Here is a 25,916-nt window from a genome sequence, read left to right on the forward strand (position 1 = left end):
ATTTTTGCTTTACATTTTGCCAACAGAATGGCTATTTGATCATTGCATAACATGTTCCTATTCATCATCACACCAAGGTCTTTAACTGCTTCCTTATTTGTGATTGTCTCATTATTAGGTCCCCTATATGCATATAGCTTTCCTTCTCTGTCTCCATAATTTATTGATTCAAATTTATCAGAGTTAAATACCATCCTATTTACCTCTGCCCAATCATATACTTTGTTAAGGTCTCTTTGTAGAGCGTTCCTATCTTCATCACAAGTAATTTCTCTACTTATTCTTGTGTCATCAGCGAAACTACTCACTACCGAATCCTTAACATTACTGTCTATGTCTTCAATCATAATAACAAACAATATTGCAGCTAGCACCGTACCTTGTGGCACACCGGATATTACCTTGGTTTCATCCGATTTCTCATCGTTTGCAATAACTATTTGTTTTCTGTTGTGTAAAAATTCTTTTAACCATCTTCCTACTTTATCTACGATATTGTGTTTTCTAATTTTCTTTGCTAATATATTATGGTCTACTTTGTCAAAAGCTTTGCAAAGTCTAGATAAACCACATCTGTTTCATTTCCGCTTTTCATATTTTTGAATATGTTCTCACGGTGGACTAACAGTTGGGTTTGTGTACTTTTTCCGGGTACGAAACCGTGTTGTCCTATATTAAACAAATTATTTTTTATTAAATGTTTCATAATATTTTTCTTCATTACCCTTTCATACACTTTCATAATATGTGATGTTAGACTCACAGGCCTATAATTACTTGCCTCTAGTCTTGATCCACTTTTGAAAGTAGGGGTGATATATGCTAATTTGTGCTCATCATAAATCTTGCCTGTATCTACACTTTGTCTTAATAATATTGCAAGTGGCTTTGCGATAGAATGAACTACTTTCTTTAACAAAATAGCAGGGACTCCATCCGGCCCTGCAGCAGCTCCATTTTTAATTTCATTAATTGCCTGCACAATATCAGCTTCATTAATTTCTATGTCAGCTAAATATTCACTATTTTCGTCCCTTACTTCTATATCATTATCTTCATTATCTATTCTAGGGGTGAATTCTCTCTTATATCGTTCTGCCAGTATGTTGCAAATTTCCTTTTTTTCATTCGTTAATCTCCCTTCAATTCTCAGAGGGCCTATTTCTATTCTTCTTTTATTCATCTTCTTCGCATATGAGTATAATAGTTTGGGGTTTTGCTTGATATTTAATAGGGTTTTTTCTTCCAAGTCCCGTTTTTCATTTTCTTTTGATTGTATAATCTTTTGTTCTGCATTTTCTATCTTACTTTTTAGTTCTATAACTTTCCATGCATTTTTTTCTTTTGCAAGACCTTTTTTCCACTTTCTGATTTTCTGGAACAAGATCCTTCTGTCTCTTGGTATGCATGACTGATGTTTACTTTTCTTCTTCGGTATATATTTATCCACTATTTTCTCCAATATTTTATATAATATCTCCGTATTTACCCTTATGTCATCACTTACGAAAATGTTATCCCAATCTTTGTTTAATTCTTCATTAATTTCTGACCATTTTATATTTTTACTGTAGAAGTTGTATTTTCCATATCCTTCCCACTTTTTCATTTCTTGCTTATCTCTATTTTCACTTGCTTTGGAATGAACTGTTAATTCTATGACATTATGATCTGAAATACTCGCATTATAAACTATAATTTCTTTAACATAATTCATCTCGTTCACAAATACTAGGTCTAAAGTATTTTCCTTTCTTGTTGGCAGGTGATTTATTTGTTGAATGTTGTATTCTAGTAGCATATCTAATAGCTTTTCAAATTGCCTCTTATCTTCTGCACTACTATTACTCTCTTTTTTATATGTATAAGTACAACCACAGTCTCCTATTCGTTCTTTCCATTCTACGAAAGGAAAGTTGAAGTCACCAGATAGGAGAATAGTCCAGTCCTTGTGAGAGAAGGGATAAAATATAAAATTGTAAGAATACTGGGATACGTTTGAAACAACTATCTTAACAGGAAAGAGGAGAGGAGAGAGAGAGAGAGAGAGAGAGAGAGAGAGAGAGAGAGAGAGAGAGAGAGAGAGAGAGATTTATCGGCTTTTACTCTAAGTTTTCCCGGTCAATGCCAGCCTGTTGAGCTAGTATATATATATATATATATCTATATATATATATATATATATATATATATATATATATATATATATAAAAGAGGAAGGAGGAACGACGAGAGAAAAATTGTACCAGGACAAATTAATATTTTAAGAATCACTGTTTCTATTCGGAAAAATAAAGATACTTTACCATTTGACTGTACACTAATTCGATCAGACTACGCGAACTTCAATCATACAAAAAGAAAAAAAGCAAACTTTCTATTCTGCATCATCACACACGTAACTGGAAAACTCAATTTGAGCCTTTTGATACCTTATGTATGAGCAATTATCCTCCACCACATAAAAAAGTGAAATAATGGTAAAATTAGAAAAAATAAGTGACGAGCAAGCTCGTCAGTCAAAACTTCGGGAAATGTAATGCATAGGTGTTTCTTTGACATCTGAAAAGAAAGGTTGTTTAAACGTTAATGGTATGCTATTACTCACACTATCAATTGAGGACCGGGAGTAAAAAATGACGTTATTCCTGCAGGTAAACTGCACTTCCTAGATTACGATTTTGAATTGGTTATTTGGATCTATTATAAGCTCTCTCTCTCTCTCTCTCTCTCTCTCTCTCTCTCTCTCTCTCTCTCTCTCTCTCCTCTCTCTCTCTCTCTCTCTCTCTCTCTCTATTTTGCGCAGTTATATCTGATTTCGGTAATTATAATTTCAATACGTTTCTTTGTTTTGTTACCCGTAACTCTTTTTCCCTTGAGTTGTGATTTCAACAGAATAATTTTGTACGTAAGTTTGGTAACGCATGCATCCAAGAGTATTTTGCTTATTAGCAGCAGGCAACTTCTGCCACTCTGGTCAGTAATACCGAGAGAGAACTATATTCAGAGTTACCATAGTCTCGTATATCCCAATGAGGCCGCAAGAATAAATCCAGTCATCTTTCGGGTAAATAGCTACAACGTCTAAAACACAAACAAACCTTTATTGGTCTTATAATCTTTCCTGTTACGATGTCAGTTTGAACAGACCAATCAACATAACCTTTACTCCGCATCTTTCCGTTATTTTAAGAAACCGCTGTACTTCCGAGAATCTCTCAATGTATGTACTACATCAGACTCTTGTTTCGGGAAAATAATATTAATATTATTATATTATTGTTCACATTAAACGAACTTTGCGCCTATCAATTCGACAGATTCGTAGAACATCGAAACGAAACCTGCATGTGCCGTGGAAGCGTCCCCTTCAAACAAAAATGCTTGAATGGATGGGTTCCTTCTCCCCAACAATGGTAATTTGGACCATCTTTCTAAGATAAAGGGTTAGGCCCTCTTTCCAAACCTCTATTATAGCAGGAAGCTTCCAATATCGGTATTAATGCCTGCGCCTAAATGGTTAGTCCATGCTAGTAGCTTTCCAGAGAATCATATGTTTTTTTCGCTTACTCGGGGAGTAAGACTACAAACTACTTTGTTGTTGTTGTTGTTGTTGTTGGGATGGTAGGAAATGTCTAAAATGGTCTGAAAAAGGAGTTTCGCGTTGAGTTGAAGTACAGGAATCTTAGGACAGGATATTTATGATTTATTTATCAGAATCAAAATGTAAAAAATTAACAATGTGTATACTAAACAGTACAGAAAAAATATCTCTAATAAATTAGTTTTTCATTTTCGTTGGTGAAACAACAGGCTATCTGTTCGCAGATTTTAGCACGTTTTAATTCATTTGATGTACTGAAATTAGAGTCTATATTTCCGTTCGATCATTTTGTCTCCACTTACAACTGAGAATATATGAACGTGCTTAATTTGTGTCCTTTTTATTTTATCCTTGTTGTTATTATGAGTAGTACTAATTATGAATATTAATTACGAAGACCACTCCACGTTAAATTAGGAATATAATGTTTGCAACGCATGCGTCCGTGGAAAGTCTTGCACGCGTCCCGAGTTAGCTGGAGATCGGATCATGCCTTGTTTCCGTTTATAGTTATCTATTTCCCCTGTTTTACACTTCTTAAGTTGTCAGAATTATTGTCTGCGGAAGTTTTTTTTAACAACTTAATAGCCATGTATATATATATATATATATATAATATATATCTATATATAATATTATATATATAGATATATATATATATATATAATATGCAATTTTTTAAAATATTTAATAATAAAACTATGTCAAAATTACGTTATCACACGAATCGTCACAGGAGGAGACACAACCCCTAAATTATGTATATTTTCTTTCAATTTGATCTAAATAAGACGCTAACATGTTCATCAGTTGTGGATTTGTTACCCCAATAATAATAATACCTACTGGATGTTTATGCAACGGATAAATAAATATGATATCCTGAGAATTGCAGGGTACACAATCAAATGCTGTTGTGTAACGGGAAGCGGCTACAGCAAGGCCGTACAGACTTATAATTTACAAGAAGGTTTTTCGAAGAAATGAGCAAACCATCTTACAGGTGGTCATTAATGCAGTGATATTTTACCTAGTCCATTTCCACCACTATAATATCATTTGAGTGAATACTATCTCCCTTTGTATTTATGCCGAAGTACATTTGCTCGGCGTAGTTTTTCCTGGAGTACCTTTCATACGTCCATAAAAATCTACATAAAATACCAAAGCCTGCAGTGGGTTGGGCCTGTCGTAAATATTTTGCAGGGTAGAGTACCACGACGGGGTTATGGTGGATGGAGGGCGAAAGTAGGTAGACCCGAGAGACGATGAAGGAAAGACAAGCTAATGGAAAACCTACATCCACTGGATACCGAACTTTTTTTTTTTTTTTTTTTTTTTTTTTTTTTTTTTTTTTTTACGGGCTGCTGAAATGGAGGAGCCCGTGCCAGCACAAGACTGGCTTAATCTTACTACTACGACGACGGCAAAAAAACAGTGACTTGCTGGGGTTTTGTCCGAACGACAATACGTTATTTACTATAGAAGCCTGAGTAATGATCCAATCCCATCCCCCAGTAAATTACAATTGCGAGGTACTGAGAATGCACAAGGGATTCTAACAACAGGCGAGGCTTAATTTCATCGTCCAGAGAAACACAACGGCAAAGCAAGTAATCCTTAGATGTGGAAGTAAATGAAAATATCAAGAGTGAATTCTCAACACACTGTCCATGCGGTTGTTTATGGCCAGTGTATACGCTATGATATGCATTACTAATAAATAAATGCAACACAGTCCCTGAGCTCTCATGTGGCAATTTCTCTCACGTACTATTAGCTGTTAATCTCACAAGGCTTCAAAACTAATCTTTTCAATGTTATTCAAGATTCTTTGTTTGGTAATAAGGACAATTGTCTTAAAACGAAGTGAGCATGGCAATAATGCTGTTCTGGCAGCGTCAGTGCATCTTGACAAAAAGGATGAAAATCGATCGAAGAAAAAACAAACAACAACGACCTCAAAGTGGCCCCGTGCTTAGTGTTCACGAGGACCTGGCGGAACAAAAAATTTGAGAACTTCCAATATTCCAATATGAATGCTACTCTATCAACAATAATAAAGAACACATAAGATTATTATAATCATTATGGCCATTTTTTGTCCTTACTATAATTAGCATTGAAATTTTATGAGTGGCCATTCATTTTCATAAGGGATAGTGACGCCTTTGACAAATTAGTAAGAATAACAAAACGGATAGCAAAATATATATGACGATTCATTAACTGTTAACTAATTTTTTACGCTCAGGCGATCACTAACTAACACACACACACACACACACACACACACGCGAGCGCGCGTTTCTGTAGCAGGCCACTTTGCGCACCTCTCATTAATTCTTCTAACGATCTTTTCGAAGGACCATACATGGGTGACACACCCACTAATGAATGAATTAGCCCTTGCAGCGCGCACTGTAATGACTGTCTAAAGATTCACTGTATCTCTGTCATTCTTGGCTGTGCCCATCCCCTTTCTCGCTTTGTCTGGCAATAGTGATGAGAATAAGTGCCAGACTTTTCTCGTGCCAAGAGAGACAAAATCACTAGTTAGGGCTTCACTTTTCCCATAGCTCGGTGTGACTACAAAAAATTGCCGGGTACCGCAATGCCATCAGTGGGACACGCCTAGCACTCAAGACAAGGAATATAACTAAATAAAATCACTAACAAAACAGATCGAGGAAACGACTCTGCTTCGATTTCTGAAGGAAATGACAATTACGAATAGATTTATTTTTTCATAATGCTATAAATCTCGTCCACTGCTGTAGATTAATAACAGAAACCTCCGTAAATAAGGCCGAACATCTAATAGGCTTTATCATATTATAAGTGTGACATACAACCTGTCGTTTTGTTTTGTCAAGGTATGTAAGACATGACAGCTATCATTTCCCGCAACGATTGTTTGTTGGAAGGTAGGAGGAAGGTGCTACAGTACCGTACATGCGAGTCCAATAATCGACAACTATAAGCGCCTAAGTGCTATATATATTCAAGCTGCTTGTCAGATTCAAGTGAACAATTTTATGTATTTTGGAAACGTTTAGAAGAATTCCCTTAAACGAAAAGTAAGGTCTTATTGTCCAAGTACCTATATATACCATTTTGGTCTTTATACAATTATTCACCGTACGTGAAGGATGGAAGAGGGATGGGAGCTACAGGTACTTATTCAACGACTTTGCCAGTCCAGTTATTTTCCCCATGAATGGCAAATGTAAACAAAATGTATATCGACCAATGTACCTCTGTTCTTTAATTAAGCTGTGAGAATGTATTACCTACTAAGTTACTAAGGGATTCAGAGCCGGTGAAATACGTTTTTTCGGCAACACCTTTTTATCAAAGCATCGGATAATAGGTGAAAGTTGGCGAGTGTATATTTTATAACCGTACCTAATTTTTGCGAGTCTCATTCAGTTCCAAGTTCGATAGTTTTAACATTTATAGAATAAAATGAAGTCGCCGATGCCGGAACCGAATAAACACAGAGAAGGATCCAAAAAACCATTCGTGACGTAAACATATGACGTCATGAGCCTCTGCCCATCCACCTGGTAGGCAGTGAGTTACTAACAGTCTAGGCTTCAACAAATTCGATAATGGCCTGCAGAATATGGAATTGTCTCCGTTTTTGCAAGACTGCGTTTGTGGTACTGTTGCCACTTTGTATACAAGCGAGAAGGCCCGTGGCAAGAATTACTATAGGGTGAATCGATAATTAAAAGATACGGTAGACATTGGACAGAGGCGTCGTAAACTATGTGCAACTGGCAACATGATTCCAAGGTTTGCCTTTTGTCACCGAAACGTGAAACTGTTGCTCTTCCGCTCGTACTGCTACAGTATCTATGGGTGTTCCCTCTGGACGAACTATACCCGAGAGACCAACCATGAGACATATCACTGTTGTGCACAATGACATTTTGAGACGCCTCACAAACACTCCCCGCCACACAGATGTTCAACCACCCGGACAATTTAAAAATCATTGTAAGGCGAACAATGTCCAGTCTGGTAACACGAGTGAGAAACAGCAGCAACTCGCTCATACAAAGCATCCCATGGAGTGAAGCAAGAAGATCTAAACTGTGGGAAAGATTGGAAAATGAGGCCTTTGTCCCCTAAAGGAGTTAATCTCTGTATTGGCAAGATGTCATCTGCAGATTCTGTCATTATTATTATTTTTATTGCTGATATTTTACTTTTTCATTATTACTGTGAATACTATCAAGTTAAAAGTTTTTTTTTTTTTACATTCAATTTTCGTATTTAGCCCTCTGGACCTGACTACTGTAACAACCTATGGTCTCTAGTTGAAATTTAAGTTATATAATCTGTGCACTAACTGTTATAACTCTCAATGGATTGTTTTTTTCACCAATATTATTACTGTTATTACCAGTATTATGATTACTATCTTTTATGCTACCTCAGCTATTTTGTGGATACGTGCCGATTATTCATTTTTTCATCATGTTGTCTCATGTATCTAGATTGTGTATGTTACTGTCTGTATTTCGTATATTCCATGTACATGGCCCTGAGCCGAAAGGATATTATTATTATTATTATTATTATTTTTTTTTTTTTTTGTTCTACCACAGTCCTCCAATTCGACTGGGTGGTATTTATAGTGTGGGGTTCCGGGTTGCATCCTGCCTCCTTAGGAGTCCATCACTTTTCTTACTATGTGTGCCGTTTCTAGGATCACACTCTTCTGCATGAGTCCTGGAGCTACTTCAGCCTCTAGTTTTTCTAGATTCCTTTTCAGGGATCTTGGGATCAAGCCTAGTGCCCCTATGATTATGGGTACGATTTCCACTGGCATATCCCATATCCTTCTTATTTCTATTTTCAGATCTTGATACTTATCCATTTTTTCCCTCTCTTTCTCTTCAACTCTGGTGTCCCATGGTATTGCGACATCAATGAGTGATACTTTCTTCTTGACTTTGTCAATCAACGTCACGTCTGGTCTGTTTGCACGTATCACCCTATCCGTTCTGATACCATAGTCCCAGAGGATCTTTGCCTGATCGTTTTCTATCACTCCCTCAGGTTGGTGCTCGTACCACTTATTACTGCAAGGTAGCTGATGTTTCTTGCACAGGCTCCAGTGGAGGGCTTTTGCCACTGAATCATGCCTCTTTTTGTACTGGTTCTGTGCAAGTGCCGGGCATTCGCTTGTTATGTGGTTTATGGTTTCATTTTTCGTATTGCACTTCCTACATATGGGAGAGATGTTATTTCCGTCTATCGTTCTTTGAACATATCTGGTTCTTAGGGCCTGATCTTGTGCCGCTGTTATCATTCCTTCAGTTTCCTTCTTTAGCTCTTCCCTCTGTAGCCATTGCCATGTGTCATCGCTGGCTAGTTCCTTTGTCTGTCTCATGTATTGTCCGTGCATTGGTTTGTTGTGCCAGTCCTCTGTTCTGTCTGTCATTCTCCTGTCTCTGTATATTTCTGGGTCTTCGTCTACTTTTATTAGTCCTTCTTCCCATGCACTCTTTAGCCACTCGTCTTCACTGGTTTTCAGATATTGCCCCAGTGCTCTGTTTTCGATGTTGACGCAGTCCTCTATACTTAGTAGTCCTCTCCCTCCTTCCTTTCGTGTTATGTATAGTCTGTCCGTATTTGCCCTTGAGTGTAGTGCTTTGTGTATTGTCATATGTTTCCTGGTTTTCTGATCTATGCTGCGGAGTTCTGCCTTCGTCCATTCCACTATTCCTGCGCTGTATCTGATTACTGGCACTGCCCATGTGTTTATGGCTTTTATCATATTTCCGGCATTGAGTTTTGACTTGAGTATCGCCTTGAGTCTCTGCATATATTCTTTCCTGATCGTGTCCTTCATCTCTTGGTGTTTTATATCCCCTCCTTCCATTATTCCCAGGTATTTGTATCCTGTCTCATCTATGTGTTTGATGTTGCTCCCATCTGGTAGCTTTATCCCTTCAGTTCTCGTTACTTTGCCTTTTTGTATGTTGACTAAGGCGCATTTTTCTATTCCAAACTCCATCCTGATGTCCCCAGATACAATCCTTACAGTCTGGATTAGGGTATCTATTTCCTTGATGCTCTTACCATACAGCTTGATGTCGTCCATGAACATCAGATGGTTGATTCTGTTGCCTCTTTTCTTGAGTTGGTACCCGGCATCCATCTTCTGTAGGGCTTTTGTCATGTGAATCATGGCTACTACGAAGAGTAGTGGGGACAGTGAGTCGCCCTGGAAGATCCCTCTCCTGATATTAACCTCTGCTAGTCTTATTCCAGAGCTTGTAAGTATTGTATTCCAGTTGCGCATTGTATTTTTGAGGAAGCTGATGGTGTTTTCCTCTGCCCCATATATTTTCAGGCATTCTATTAGCCATGTTTGTGGTATCATGTCGAAGGCTTTCTTATAGTCTATCCATGCCATGCTTAGGTTGGTTTTCCTTCTCCTACTGTTCTTCATTACCATTTTGTCTATCAGGAGCTGGTCTTTTGTGCCCCTACACTTCCTTCTACAGCCTTTCTGTTGGTGGGGGATGGTGTTTGTCTCCTCTAGGTAGTTGTATAGCCTTTCACTGATGATACCTGTTAGTAACTTCCACATTATTGGTAGGCAGGTGATCGGCCTGTAGTTACTGGCTATATTTCCCTTACTCTTGTCTTTTTGTACTAAGGATGTTCTTCCTGTGGTCATCCATTTGGGTGCATGGTGATTTGAGATACAATGCTGGAGTTGTTCTGTTATTCGTGGGTGAAGGGCCTTGAAGTTCTTGAGCCAGTATCCATGGACTTCATCGGGACCTGGGGCTTTCCAGTTTGGCATTTTCTTTAGTTGGTGTCTGACTGTGTCTGTCGTGATCTCTGTGAATCTTTGTTTTATTCTCCCTGTTTCTTCTTCCTTGACTTCCTGGAGCCATGTTGCATGTTTGTTGTGTGATACCGGATTGCTCCATATGTTTTCCCAGTCTCTTACTTGGTTCGGCTTCAGGAATTTCTGGGTGGTTGTCTTCCCCTCTTAGTTGGCTGTATAGTCTTTTCTGGTGGGTTCCGAATAGTTTGTTCTGTTGGTATCCCTTATTCCTGTTCATGTACCGCTGGATCTTATGTGCTTTGGCCTTAAGCCTCTGTTTTACATCTTCTATTGTGTTGTTTAGTCCCCTCTCTTGTACTTTGTATTTCTCGTTGAGTTCCTCCCTTGTTTTCTTGCTTCTTAGCCTTTTTTCTGCCATCTCTTTCAGTTTACTCAAGTCAGATCTCATCACCATAATTTGCTTTTCCAGGCGCCTTTTCCAAGGAGGTTGCTGTTTTGGTTTCTGTTGGGTTGGTTGTGCTGGTGGTGTTGGTGTTCGAATCCCCATCAGTTCTGCTCTGCTACTAATCTTGCTCCTGCATATGCCAAGTTATTTGTTTCTGTGATACTGGTGGTGTGTATTATGCCCATTATTTCATTGACTTCACTTGTTTTCTACCTTAATTTTTTGTTATTATTATTATTATTATTATTATTATTATTATAATAATAATTATTATTATTATTATAATAATTATTATTATTATTATTATTATTAAAGTTATTTGGCAACACTCATTTCTTGCTGCAGCAAAACCTGAGGTAAAACAAAACGGCTTGTCTTTTTGTATTCCCGCCCTGAATAGATGTAGATCTAACAATAAGCTATAGACTGGCTCATTATGTAGATGAATTACATACACTGAATTATTTGTAAAATGGAAACAATACCAATATCAAGTAAATGGAAGAATTTCAATCTAACAACTTAGTCCCAAACCAAGGCCAAGAGAAAGAGGTCTGCTCATTTTCCCCCAGAATCCCCCATATAGGCGGAGCTTTGTCTACCTACTTATTGCGTCAGCAGGTGAATTGCCGTGATGAGCAGGTAATCTCTAAGATATGTCATCGCATACGTAGTTACCCCAGACAGGAGGCGACTCTACTCAGTTGGGTAGACCTGGTCTCTTCTGGCCCTTGTCCCAACAACTGCTGTGGAACGATGACAAATCCTGCTCGCCATCAGATATAGCTGAAGCCTAGGATGGGTGCTAATGTTCATTAGCGAATATGTCGTCGGCAGAGCCACAGTGAAGAGACGTGATCCCCATATGTCAACTTCTCTTCGCTGTGGGTGGAGCCTCACGACGTCATAGGTTATCGTCACTAGTGTGTTCAAAAATATTACCTGCGATTTTGATGATTTTGGAACGGGAAACATATTTTACTCTAATAAATACCAGAACAATTGGACTTCAGTAGTATGCACTAAATAATGCTTGCAAAAATTAGGTACGGTTATAAAACAATACTCGCCAACTTTCCCCTTTATCAGATGCTTTGATAAAAAGGTGTTGCCGAAAAATCGTGTTCCATCGGCTCTGAATCCCTTGTAAGCCTTCGTCAACACAATCTGCTATTCTCATTGATCTGCTACCTTAATTTGATATCCGCTTCGTGCCCACTTCGACCAAAACCTTGTCAATACGATGCACAGTGCGTTTCGACTTCGATGACGAAAATTCCAGGGATTTATGCACGCTTATAAATTTTACCTATACTGCCTACGATAAATACTGAGCGCCTTTACCTTCACTTGATGTCACAGCATGCCTGTTACTCATTGTTATACGGTAGTCTTACATTATAAGTAAGAGCTCTTTTATTACATGGACTTACTTTTTTCACATCGAGGTTGCTAACGATCGAGGTTATCGTCAATCCACATGCGATTCAGAAATGTTGCTGGATTTCTGTTACTGATAGTCGTGTCAGTTAGTTTTTTTTTTTTTTTTCTTTTTGTCAGAACTAGTTGACCATCATTCGGAGCAATTTCATGGATAATATGACCTACATTATAACCTGCAGTATGAGTTTTGTTCCATGAAAGGAGCTCAAATATATTTCACATATACCTGGGAGCAATTATATACCTTTGTTTTAAAATATTTGCAGCCATTAGCAGCCTATCGATCCGCTGGCACCCTGATTTTCTCTGGGGTCACTTTACACGAATTGCATTTTCAAGTTTAAGACTCCAATCCTTGCTAAAGAATGGCTCATTGGAACACGGGTGTGATTTGTGAAATTCAACAACTCTCAAAACATTGAAAGATTAATAATAATGATAATAAAAATTTTCATTATTGCATTACCAACAGGAAATCTGACATGGAAGTAAGATGTTAAAGACGAACCTCCCCGTTTATGGATTTCAATCGCTGACCTGTGATTTGAATGAGTGGATATAGTGCTCGCCTGGTAAAATACAAGTCCGCTGTTCAAATTATTATTATTATCATTATTATTATTGTTGTTGTTGTTGCTAGTATTCTGGAACACAAAATCTCGAAAGAGATACCAAGCCTATTTGTGAATACACTTAATCTACTTATCCCATTTTGTGTTTGTTAGAATTATTATCTTAACGCCTAATATCAATTCGCTTTTGCCTCCCCAGCTCTTCAAAGGAAACGAAGCCAGAGGTGACTGGCTTTTACTGTCTGACGAGACCTTTCGAGACCGCCTGCGGGAAGTTTATCTGCCTTTGAACAGCAGAGTAAGTAAACACGAGCAGCGCACGTCTTAACTAAGAAGTATTTTGACACATCTTTTTTTTTAGACAAAGAAAATTTCTTAAATCAGTTTCAGAAGTGAAGGTGCCCATCCTTAGATGGTACAGGTATAATTCATATTTCTAGGGTACACACACACATACACATATACAGTGGCGTCACTAGAGGTTAAATTTTTTTTTGGGGGGGCTGGAGTCTTACAAGATTGATATATTTGATGTGACCATTAGATCGTAACTTGATAGATGACCAGGAGTGAAAAAGATTGTAGTATTGCATGCGTACTACATTTATTTATCTATGAGATACTATGATGAAACTATTCTCTGCATATATACTTTCACGCATTCTTACAGATGAACAAAACTGTTTAAAGAGATAAAATAATGAGGAGCTATTTATCTCGTAAAAAAGAAATAAAAATATAATAATAAACCACATTGATTACATGAAGTATATTGCATCTAACTTAATTAAATTAGAGATAAACGCCTTGTGGTGGATTCACCAGCGTTTGACTGTAAAGATATTGGGACCAAGAGCTGCAAATCTATCAACTACCCTATCTAGATCAAGGAAATCCACTACAGTTTTCTCAATAGAAATTGTGCCGAGACTGGTCAATCGTTCCTGACCCATTGATACCCTGGGGTAAGTTTTGACCAATTTCAAGACAGAAAAAGATCGCTTACATTTGGCATTACTGACAGGGAAAGTTAAAGCCAAATGCATTAAATTCCAAAGTGTGGTGAAACCTTCCTTCATTGGTTTCAGTTTATCCAAAGCCTTTATCAGGAATAGATTTCACATCATCCCGTAGTGTTCTCTGAGCAATAAGTAGTTCTGCATGGAGGCTTTCCCTTTTAATTGAGTACTGGTCTGCAAGGTTTTGCAAGTCATTTTCATTTAAGAAATATGGAGATGATGGATGGCAAGCCGCTACACCAAGGAGGAATCTTTTTGGTTCCTCAAATCTTTGTCTAAATTAAACTGAGTACTTTGTCAAAAATAGGGATATACAGAGACCTTTTACAGTACGCTTTTGGGACCTCAACCCTTTCAAAAGAGTCTCGTTGGCCTGACGTGAAGATGGTTTCCTTTTCCTTGAAGGCTAACGGAAAGTTGAAGTTATGTTTCTCTCAGTAGCAAAATCAATTGATTTTTGCCAAATGGTGTTAAAATGTAGTCTGTTGTTCTTTTGTCACTAGTAATTTCAAGTGTTTCTTGTGCCATGGTAAGTGCTGCAGCAAGTTCCATATTCTCATTCTGCCATGTCTTTGATAGTGGGGATGTACTAATATCAAATAATTCAGAAAAGGTAATCAACAGAAAGACTGTCTCAAACTTATTTATAGCTTGTAGGAATCCATTAGCTAAGGCTTTTTCTTCACCAGATCTTCCATGGTTAGACAAACCTTCTAGACTATCCATCAAAATCTCATAGCGTCGTGATATTGTATATCAAGTTTATCTTGTGAACGTATTGCACATTCACTGTAAATGTACAGCCTACATTGAAAAATATTAACAATCGTGCACAAACCGTGAAGCTTTATACATAAAAGACCTAATGTGCCTAGATTCTTAATTGTCAACATAAATATCATAATATGTAAATGGATAAGAAAAAAAAAAGCCTAGGCTTCACAAGTTAACCTTTTCTACTGGTTAATCTATAGTTACTTGCACATATCTGAATGGCTTTGGCTTGGTGACTCTCCTTGGTTGTTTCCTGCATTTCAGATTCATTTACAACAGCTGCAACAGCAGCCACTTTTTCTTGGCGCGCATCTTTGGAAGTGCGAGTGCAAAAGAATTTTCTTATGGCACCCTGGGATTTGTCTGATGACCTTTTCATGGTTTGAGATATACAGTAGATAACTTGTATCTTAAATTATAACACAGATTTGTGATTTCAGCTACACCATTAACATTACATATCAGATCTGTAATGGCAATATTGCATACGTATTAATTTGTATAGTGATTAGTTATCATTAGCATTAAAACACAACACATGAATTTATTGATTCGCGCATAAGCCTATCCAACAATCTTATATGGCTTCAATACACAGGCTATGCCTTCTACACAAGAAAAAAAAATGTACTAACACCAGACCTACGATTTCTGAGTATCCATAGATTAATCAAGGCAAATGTACTACATGCACTGGTACATGCTACTACTATTGTGTAATCCGACAACATGACTTTCATGTCACGCAGTTGCACTATTTTTGCTTCTTTTCCACGTCTTGTTTATCATCCATAATATTATATCACGTAGCACCTATCATGGGCCTAGAAATTAACCTATTGGGTACCAAACACTCAAACCATTACACAAACATTACACGTAACACCAAGATATAAATAGATTACTACATACCAGACAGAACTACGTTCCTACAGAGCTTGAAGTAAACAAACCATAATAGTAACGCCTCATCAGGTCTCTGAGTCTGAGAGTGCAGTACGTGTAAGGAACAAGTAACGGATTACATGAAGTAAGCATCTGTTAACGCATGGAAATTTTGAAATATCGTCAAAATGCTCTCCACTGGGCTTAATGAAATTTGTAAATCATTCAGTTAGCTTAGCTGCCTAGGTATATACTAAAGAAATACTTCTTACTGAATTATCCCCTGACTGCGGTCTATGACTTTCCTTGGATATTTGATATAGCTGCTAAATTGCTAATATCTGAGGTTTGCATGTTGATAAGGGATACTGTAAGTTTCTATGGGATGTGTTGGGTCAGTGTTTTTGGGGGAACCTGGGACTTTATTTTGGGTGGGCTCAGCCCCAATAGGCCCCCCTTGATGACGCCACTGCACATATATCTATACATTTTTTTACTGGCGTAGAGAACAGTTACTTTAAATCACATAATTTAGGAAAGGCTTGCTTAAATGAATATCACAGAGAGCAAGCCATCAATAGTGGGAATGAAAGGTGAGGGCCAGTGTATAGAATGTGACACAGAAAGATATCCTGAATTATGACTTAAAAATTATAAGACTGACTACAGTAAGACTATTTACGCAATCAAGAAGAGAATATTAACGACAATTAAGGTATTCATCTATAATGGAATGAGAACTGAAGGTATTAATGCTTACTAAACAATGGCTTCTGCCCACGTGTTGAGAAATCGCCATAATCTTATAGCAATACGAAGAGTAACTAACATAAAAAAGACCAAGCCATAGCGATGAAAAGTTCCCCGTTGAACGAGTGGTTTTCGCGCTCGACTACAAACCAGGTGGTCCGAATTCGATTCTCGGAATCAGAAGAATTTATTTCTGGTGATAGAATTAATTTCTCGATATAATGTGGTTCAGATTCCACAATAAGCTGTAGGTCCCGTTGCTAGGTGACCAATTGGTTCCTAGCCACGTAAAAATAATCTAATCATTCGGGCCAGCCTTAGGAGAGCTGTTAATCACCTCAGTGGTCTATCAAAACTAAGATATGCTCAACTTAACTGGGTAAAGTAATCCCAGTAGTCATTCCGCTCGTTCCAATAACGTACAAGGCTTCTGGACTCTCTAGAACATTATATTCATCTTAAAAATTCTTTCTTCGCATTTAATTATATCTTGGTTAAGTATATCTTAGTTTTACCAAACCACTGAGCTGATTAACAGCTCTCCTAAGGCTGGCCCGAATGATTAGATTATTTTTACGTGGCTAGGAACCAATTGGTCACCTAGCAACGGGACCTACAGCTTATTGTGGGATTCGAACCATATTATATCGAGAAATGAATTTCTATCACCAGAAGTAAATTCCTCTGATTCTGCGTTGGCAGAGACGAGAATCGAACTTCGTACCACCGGATTGGCAGCCGAGCGCGAAAACCACTCGTCCAACGATGATCTACTTTACCCCGTATGATGATAATTTGAGTTCTTAGGTAAAAATTGCAGAAAGAGCTTAAAAGGGAAGGTATCAGTTAGTGCAACATATCCCAGGGCTCCATGCTACCAGGAGAACAAATTTCTCGTATAAAACTTTGCATCATGTTTTATGCAATGAAACAAGGAGTTATAAGGATATACGAATTTGTTTAGTACTTTTGGTCTCCAGTTGTTACTAAAGAATACAGTAAAAATGACTCACTTAATGATTATTGCATAGGTCTCGATTGTGTTCTTGTTTTATTTACGAAAATCTTTCGTAACTACGGCACAGACTCATATTCCCAAACGGGGCTTTTTTTTCCCACCCTTTAAAAAATCCAATTTCTGGGCTCAGCTCGTGTCGCTGCGCGAAATATCCTTTAATCTATTATTTCTAGGGTAAATGTACTAACACATACCAGAGAATAAATAAAATAAAGAAAAAGGTCAGTATAACTGACTCGCTCACCCTCCAAGAGGGTGTCGGTATGAACACTATGGCGAGTGAGACCACTACCACGAGCCAAATGCCAATAGAATTCTCCCACTACAAAATCCCCCAAGAGGAGAGCCGTCCCACAGAGTGGGCAGCACTTACTACTACTACTCCATCCCATGCTGCCGACTGCTGCGCCTCTGGTGGCCATCCTTTTCAGTTAGCGCACTCAATTCACACGTGCCATTTTTTACTCGGTGTTTTTTGTGCCCTTTCCTTTGGATTTATTTACCATGGAGCGTGCAGCCATCGCAGCAGCTAAGTTAAGTACTCAGTGTTTATTGCTAATTGGTTTTTTCCGGCCCTGAGCCCGTATTTGCCGTTTTTTAGGTATAAATACGAACTCTAGGTCGGAAGCATGGCAGCATGGTTCTGCCTCGTGGTGGGTTCGTTCTGGGTCGCCCATACCCAGAACATCCCCTTACTTATGTACGCTCTATTTTAATTATCCGCTTTGTTTAGGGTACGGTCTACACGGTTTTGTCATGCATGCATGTCTTTTACCTTATGTAGGCTCCTTCCATCCAGACCCTAGCCACGGCTCTTAGTATCGGCCTCGGCTAGCTTTGAGTGGTAGACTTGCCTTCGAGTTAGTCGTACACTCCTGGATTTTTTCTCCTACTATATTGTTTTCTTTCTTTCATTTTATTATTCATTTGAATTAATTATATGATATTTGTTAGGTTAGCTAGGCGTCTGGCTTGCTTAGCCTAGGTCATGGCCCATTGGGCCTATATGCTACCGCTCTTCAGTTCGGTTGCTTCCCGATAGCATCTCTCTGATCAGTTGGTTTTGTTTCTAGGCTTAGTTGTTTGTTCTTATCGCCTCGTGGTCACTACGTGATCACGAGGCAGCCAGACGCCTGTCCAGTCACCTTCCCCCCCTCCCGCTCTTCTATAGAGTCGGGGGGGGTGGGTCGGTCTGCCCATGCTCGCTCCGCATACCCGAGCCTGCCTCCCTCTCTCCCCCCAGGCGGAGGGGGTAGAGGGACGGGACAGACCCAGACTGGACTCGACCTCTCCGGCTTCTCGGTCCGGCCGGATGGTAAGGTGGGGGGGACTGGCCTTTCCCCCCTCCATTGCTACCCCGTCGCTCCGTTACTAGCCCGAGTCTGTATGTCCTCTTGCTCTTTCCCACCTTACTAGGGCTCCTTTACCACCGGAGACCTGGCATCCAGCGGAAAGGTGCTAGTCCACCCAGCTGGGCGGACTGGAACTTACAGTCTGTCCCTTCTAAGCACTCCGTCTCGCTGAGTTACAACACTCCGCCACGCACTGGACTTAGTCCGGTACGTTCGAGTTTTTAGGTTTAAGATCTATTATGTTAAACTATTAAGTTTATCTTAAGTACCTTAAACCATCCCCCCTCCCTTCCTGTCTCACCGGATCCCTCCGGGGTTATAGCCTATTCAGGCGATTAAGGGAGGGGTTATGCCCAAATTTTTTCCGAGCTCCGGCATGCAACGGAGTTCTTCTGTCCTTTAGCCTGTAAGTGATAGTCTTTAAGATACTCATGTGTCTTTTCACTTACAGACCACCAACTGTGAGCATCCGGGATGCGCCGCCACACTTCAGGACCCATGGTGGACACGAAGTTTGCCGGTCCCATGCTCCATGCGCGACTCCGCACGGGGACATCCAGGTCTGGTACCACGAGACGTGACCATCTGTTACGATCTGGTGAGCCAGCTCTTAGACTGGGTAAGTATTACCAACTCCGATAACTGGTCCTCATTTGTTATAGTGCTTAAGTTTTTACATTAATCACTCTAACTTAAGGAAAAATTCAGGGGGTCTTATAGCCCCTATAATTTTAAGTTACGCTTTAAGTTAGTTTTAGTTTTAAGTTATTCTTAAATCTAATCAATACCCTCTCTTCCAGGCTCCGGCTGTGAGGGATACCGCACTGGCAACCCTGCGGGCCTGGGTCGGCGGTTTCGGGAAGAACGCCGCCAAGGGTATGCCCTACATCCTTGAGAAGAGGTTGGCGGTACTAATCTTCCCCGGAGGCAAGGCGACAGGCTACGTCGACCCAGCAGAGGCGGCCCCGACTATCGCTTTCATCCAGCAACAGCTGGCTGCCTCGTTGACAGACCAAGGCCAGGACATCTCCTCGGAAGTCGCGACGCTTGATATCAATGTGGAACCTATGGTAGGTGTAGACGACCTGTTGGTCGAGGTAGGTAAGTTGGACACCCAAGGGATACCCTTGGGTGCAACTGCTTCTTCTACTCCTGCAACCTCTCCATCCTTCCAAGGCTTTACGGGTAATGAATTATATACTTCTCCTGACGCTTCAGTTAGACCCAAGGTCAAGGGTCAAGCAGTGAAATCCTTGACGAAGACGTCGTCGTCGTCTAAGAAGACGGCTTCGGCGTCATCCTCTTCTCGTAAGTCTCCGGCTAGGAATCCCGGAGCAGAGAGATCTAAAGCTTCTGGGTCCGGCTCTAAGTCCTCGAGGAATAAATCCTCCAGGGAGAGATCTCACACTCCAGCGGAGTCGTCAGTTCCGTTACCCATGGTTCCAGTTCAGGGCCACCCTTCCACCTCCGCAGCAGCTCCGGCTTTGGACTCCAACGCTGGTCTGTTACAACAGGTGGGCGATCTGGTTGGGTCTCTGAAAAATAGCATGGAACAAATGATCTCTCGGTTGTCGGATAGGATTACCTCTCAGGACAACATTATAGCCGGACTGAGCCAAGCTCCTCTAGCCTCTCCTCCACCTTTCAACACAGGTGGAGCCCAACTTCCCCCGTATGACTCTCTACCTCCGTTCTCAATGAACAACCCTTGGAGAGTAGCGTCATACGCCCCCTTCCAAGACGGGCTCATCTCTATCCCGGAATGTGGAACTCGGAGGATTGAGGACTTCGAGTTCTACCCGGAAGACCTTCAGCCTCCGTTCATCGGCTACGCCAGGCTCACCGCCTCAGCCATGACCCGGGATGATAAAGTACCAAAGGAGACAGTCCTCTATTCACGTGACCAGGCTCAGAGAGAATGGCTCAGGTGTCTAGAGGACATGGATTGTTCTAACACGAAAATCCAACCTTTCAAGAGTCCGTTTACGATCTTTACGATGGATGAGAGTACCCCGCTCCCTTTCCTGACAAAGATCGCGACAACTACCATTCCAGCAGCCCAGAAGGGGGATCCCATGCCTCAACTGAAGGAAGCAGATCCTACATCTCCTTTACTTCCTTCAGCCGGTGAATTGTGGGAAGACTTACCTAACACCTTCTCAGCTGGCAAACTCAAACCGGACTGTGCTATGGAGCAGTTTGGTGAGAAGCTACCTAGGCTTCCAGATAGCCTTATCCAGGCAGAATTCGATGCCAAATCGCGGTTAGCCAGGTCCATTAATTCCATGGCTATGACCGAGGTGGCTACCATTGCCTATGGGTCGGAACCGCTCTTCAAGCTTCTTACCAAATCTTTGACTCAAACGGTACAGTCAGATATGTTTGAGTTTGCCACTGCTAGGACGAATTGTAGGAAACATGTCCTACAAGAAGCAACTATTCGGCACGAGCCGAATAGGTTGCTTGCGTCAAGCATTTGGGGAGCAGACCTCTTCCCAGAAGCGATGGTGAAGGAGGTTCAGTCAGAGGCTACGAGATTGAACCAGAGCCTTAAGGACCGTTGGGGTCTTACGGCCAAGAGACGACAGGATCTAGCCGGTAAGGGTAAGGCTCAAAGGAAACCTAGACGTTTCCAGCCCTACCAGAAAAAGCAGCCACGCTTTTCTCAGCAAGTTCCGGCTGTTCCCTTGGTGCAAACAGCCCAACCTTCCACCTCAAAGGCTCAATCGCAGCCAATTTATGTTATCTCCCCTCAGCCTCAGCCCCACTCTTACACGCCCTCTCTCCAGCCTACAACCAGGTCTTCGAGGGTCAAGCTTCACAGAAGTATGACCGCTCGGGTAAGGGAGGCAGAGGTAAGCGACCCTTTCGTGGGAGAGGATCAGGAGGTCCCTTTAATAGGGGAAAACATTTCAGGGGAGGCCGAGGAGGCTACCAGAACCAATGAGGAATTTCAGGTAGGAGGGAGGCTGTTTCACTTTCGCCACCGGTGGAACTTCAGCAAGTGGGCTCAGAGCATTGTGTCAAAAGGCCTGGGCTGGAGCTGGTTAGCGAACCCACCCCCATCCAGACCTTTCCGCAACTTCCTTCCAAGGAATTGACGGAGTATGCGGAGGATCTCCTTCAGAAAGGAGCTATAGCGAGAGTCAAAAGGTTAAAATTTCAAGGACGCTTGTTCAGCGTGCCAAAGAAAGGCTCACAAAAAAGAAGGGTAATCTTAGACTTGTCCCGCTTAAACTTAGCCATTCGCTGCGACAAGTTCAAGATGCTCACATCTGCAGGTGCGGTACCTTATTCCCGGTGGGCCGTCACCACCTCTATCGATCTTACAGACGCTTACTATCATATCCCTATTGCAAGACACTTCCGTCCGTATCTGGGCTTCAAGATAGGAGACCAGACATTCTCCTTCAAGGTAGTTCCTTTCGGGCTCAACGTAGCACCCAGGGTGTTTACGAAGCTGGCGGAAGTAGTAGTTCAACAACTCAGATCGCAAGGGGTTATGGTAGTAGCGTATCTCGACGATTGGTTGATCTGGGCTTCAACAGTCGAGGAATGCAACAAAGCAACACTGAAAGTGATTCAGTTCCTGGAATATCTAGGCTTCAAGATAAACAGGACCAAGTCAAGACTCACTCCAGAGTCAAACTTTCAGTGGCTAGGCATTCAATGGAATCTATCCTCCCATACTCTGTCGATTCCATCATCCAAAAGGAAGGAAATAGCGAAGTCAGTCAAGCAATTTCTGAGTCACAAACTGGCATCAAGAAGATCTCAGGAAAGGATCCTGGGTTCTCTCCAGTTTGCATCAGTGACGAACATCCTAATGAAAGCCAAACTGAAAGACCTAACCAGAATCTGGCGCTCACGAGCAAATGTCAGGTCCAGGGACAAATTATCCTCAGTCCCTCTGATTCTAAAGAATCGACTCCGGCCGTGGGCGAAAGTCAAGAACTTGTCGGTGTCAGTGCCCCTTCAGTTTCCTCCACCAGGGATCACCATCCACACAGACGCTTCATTAAGCGGTTGGGGAGGATATTCCCAGTTCAAGAAGGTTCAAGGAACGTGGTCACCTCAGTTCCGTCAGTTCCATATAAACGTACTGGAAGCAATGGCAGTGTTCTTGACTCTAAAAAGGTTACGTCCACCAAAGTACTCCCACATAAAGCTAGTCCTGGACAGCGCAGTGGTAGTACATTGTGTAAACAGAGGAGGCTCCAAGTCACGTCATCTAAATCATGTCATGATAGCCATCTTTCTCCCTGGCGGACAAGTTCAGTTGGCATCTCTCCTCCACTCATATAGCTGGAGTGAGAAACGTCATAGCAGATGCTCTATCCCGATCAGTACCTCTAGAGTCGGAATGGTCACTGGACAACAGTTCGTTCCAATGGATTCTTCAGAGAGTTCCAGGTCTACAGGTGGATCTTTCGCATCTCAAGCGAACCACAAACTCCCGTGTTATGTGGCCCCCAACCTGGACCCTCTGGCCTATGCCACGGACGCCCTGGCTCTAAACTGGAACAACTGGGGAGAAGATTTATGTCTTTCCTCCAGTGAATCTTCTCATGAAGGTCTTAAACAAACTCAGGACATTCAAGGGTCAAGTGGCTCTAGTAGCCCCAGACTGGCCGAAGAGCAATTGGTACCCTCTCATTCTGGAACTGGGTCTTCGCCCTCTTCGGATCCCCAATCCCAGGCTCTCCCAGTCAGTACAAACGAAGACTGTGTTCGCTTCCTCAGGGATTCTAAAAACCCTAACTTTATGGATTTCATGAAGTTTGCAGCGAAAAGGGATGCGAATATTGACCCTCAGAATATTCTCTTCTTGGAATCCGATAAAAGAGATTCAACTTTGAGACAGTATGATGCTGCTGTCAAAAAGTTAGCAACCTTCCTGAAAGAATCAGATATTAGGATCATGACAATCAATTCAGCTATATCCTTTTTCAGATCCTTATTTGAAAAAGGCTTAGCAGCTAGCACAATTACGACAAACAAGTCAGCCTTGAAAAAGATTTTTCAATTTGGGTTCAACATAGATTTGACAGATTCCTACTTCTCGTCTATTCCCAAGGCGTGTGCTAGACTTAGACCTTCTATAAGGCCTACGTCAGTATCATGGTTCTTAAACGATGTTCTAAAGCTGGCTTCAGAAACCAATAATGACACATGCTCGTTTATAATGCTCTTAAGAAAAACCCAACCCTATTTTATTAAGCTTGGCCTCAGGAGCTAGAATTTCAGAACTGTCGGCTTTATCCAGAGATCCGGATCATATTCAGTTCCTTCCCACAGGGGAAGTGCTACTTTCTCCGGAACGTAGCTTTATAGCTAAGAATGAAGATCCTTTGATGAGGTGGGAACTATGGAAGGTACTACCCCTTCCACAAGATGTATCTCTTTGCCCAGTTTCAGCCTTACGAGCCTTTCTATCTAGGACCTCCTCATCCTCATCGGGTCCTCTCTTTAAGAGAGGAAAAGGTGGCACTTTATCTATTAAAGGCATCAGGCAACAAATCCTGTACTTCATTAAACAAGCCAATCCTGACTCTTTCCCAAAAGCACATGATGTCAGGGCAGTAGCCACCTCAATTAACTATTTCCAACATATGAACTTCGATGAGTTGAAAAAGTATACTGGATGGAAATCGCCGACAGTGTTCAAACGTCATTACTTAAAGTCCTTGGAAGCTCTGAAATTTTCAGCAGTTGCAGCGGGGAACATAGTTTCCCCTGACTCTAACTAATCTTTAGTAGAAGATCCAGTCCTCCTTTCTACCTGCCTCACCCAACAGTTCGTTCTATTCCTGCCTGGTTCATTTACGGTCACCTTGTGTCTTAGCTGCTTTTATGATGTGGTGGTGGGTGTCCCTTATTTTTTTGCTAGGGACACTCACATTTGATGATGGATATTGATCTCGTGGATGTCATCTCCTTATTTTTATGCTAGGAGATACATCTTATTGTAATGGTTACGGGTTTTGTATATTAAGTCATATACATTCCTTTATATATTATTATTGTTGAGTTTGTTTTGTTCAACTTATTATGTTAATTGCTCTAGAATTTTTTGATACATAGCTTTACACAGGTACCATTTTGGTACATATATGACATATTACTCCTGTATATATGTAAATTACCTTAAGTTAAGAAATATTATTAGAATTAAGTGTAATTTAAGCAATATTTCTATTTTGTATCACTGTGTATATGTATCTTTATTAGCAATTATATTCTTTTACTTTTATTTTATCTTTTAATTGAGACCTCTTTTTATTTTGTTGATTTTGTTTACAATCTTGTGCTATTTCTCTGGTACGATTTCGCGCAGCGACACGAGCTGAGCCCAGAAAAGGGATTTTGACGTAAGGAAAAATCTATTTCTGGGCGATTGGCTCGTGTCGCCAGCGAAATCCCGCCCTACCCATCCCATCGCCAAGATTGTCTGCTAACTTCAGATGGCCACCAGACGCAGCAGTCGGCAGCATGGGATGGAGTAGTAGTAGTAAGTGCTGCCCACTCTGTGGGACGGCTCTCCTCTTGGGGGATTTTGTAGTGGGAGAATTCTATTGGCATTTGGCTCGTGGTAGTGGTCTCACTCGCCATAGTGTTCATACCGACACCCTCTTGGAGGGTGAGCGAGTCAGTTATACTGACCTTTTTCTTTATTTTATTTATTCTCTGGTATGTGTTAGTACATTTACCCTAGAAATAATAGATTAAAGGATATTTCGCTGGCGACACGAGCCAATCGCCCAGAAATAGATTTTTCCTTACGTCAAAATCCCTTTTAGCTTAGCTTGTGTGTATTGAATATGGCATAAAGCTTTCCGAGGTCCGAATTCTAAGATTATAGAATAAGCTGCTCGAAACAAGTACCTTCCTTGACAGGTGAATGTAGCCACGCTCAATACAGAGGATGGTGGATCTGCAGTTTTGTGGGAAGCCTACCACGTGTCCCCGAACTTCGACTTGAAAGTAATGAGGCTAGGACACTGGGTCCACAGAAGACCAGGGGACCTTCCCGTACCAAAAGGGGTCGCTCTCGAGTTTTTTGCTGACCTTCAGAAAGACTCGAATACCATGGGGCTTGCCCCAAGGTACGCTGAATCACGACATGGGTATATGTATGCGATGGTAGGCGATGCCTTCAGCAGACGTACGGACTTGATGGGACTGCATCTCCGTTGCACAACTCTTCAGGTAACTCATAATATCACTTAATTCT

At 40.9% G+C, this 25,916-nt stretch overlaps 1 protein-coding gene and 1 long non-coding RNA gene across 4 annotated transcripts in view; one reads left to right on the forward strand and one right to left on the reverse strand.

Moving 5' to 3' along the window:
• Window positions 1–25,916, reverse strand: part of LOC135221946 (uncharacterized) — a 407,988-nt gene that overhangs the window by 231,635 nt on the left and 150,437 nt on the right. The window lies entirely within an intron of this gene.
• Window positions 1–25,916, forward strand: part of LOC135206173 (glutamate receptor ionotropic, kainate glr-3-like) — a 42,897-nt gene that overhangs the window by 4,948 nt on the left and 12,033 nt on the right. Inside the window, exons 3-4 of the mRNA XM_064237813.1 lie at window positions 13,084–13,182; window positions 25,580–25,891. Of these exons, the coding sequence (XP_064093883.1) occupies window positions 13,084–13,182; window positions 25,580–25,891 (411 nt within the window). The remainder of the gene's footprint in view (window positions 1–13,083; window positions 13,183–25,579; window positions 25,892–25,916) is intronic.

The sequence above is a fragment of the Macrobrachium nipponense genome, chromosome 11 (assembly GCF_015104395.2).
Source record: "Macrobrachium nipponense isolate FS-2020 chromosome 11, ASM1510439v2, whole genome shotgun sequence".
Taxonomy (NCBI): domain Eukaryota; kingdom Metazoa; phylum Arthropoda; class Malacostraca; order Decapoda; family Palaemonidae; genus Macrobrachium; species Macrobrachium nipponense.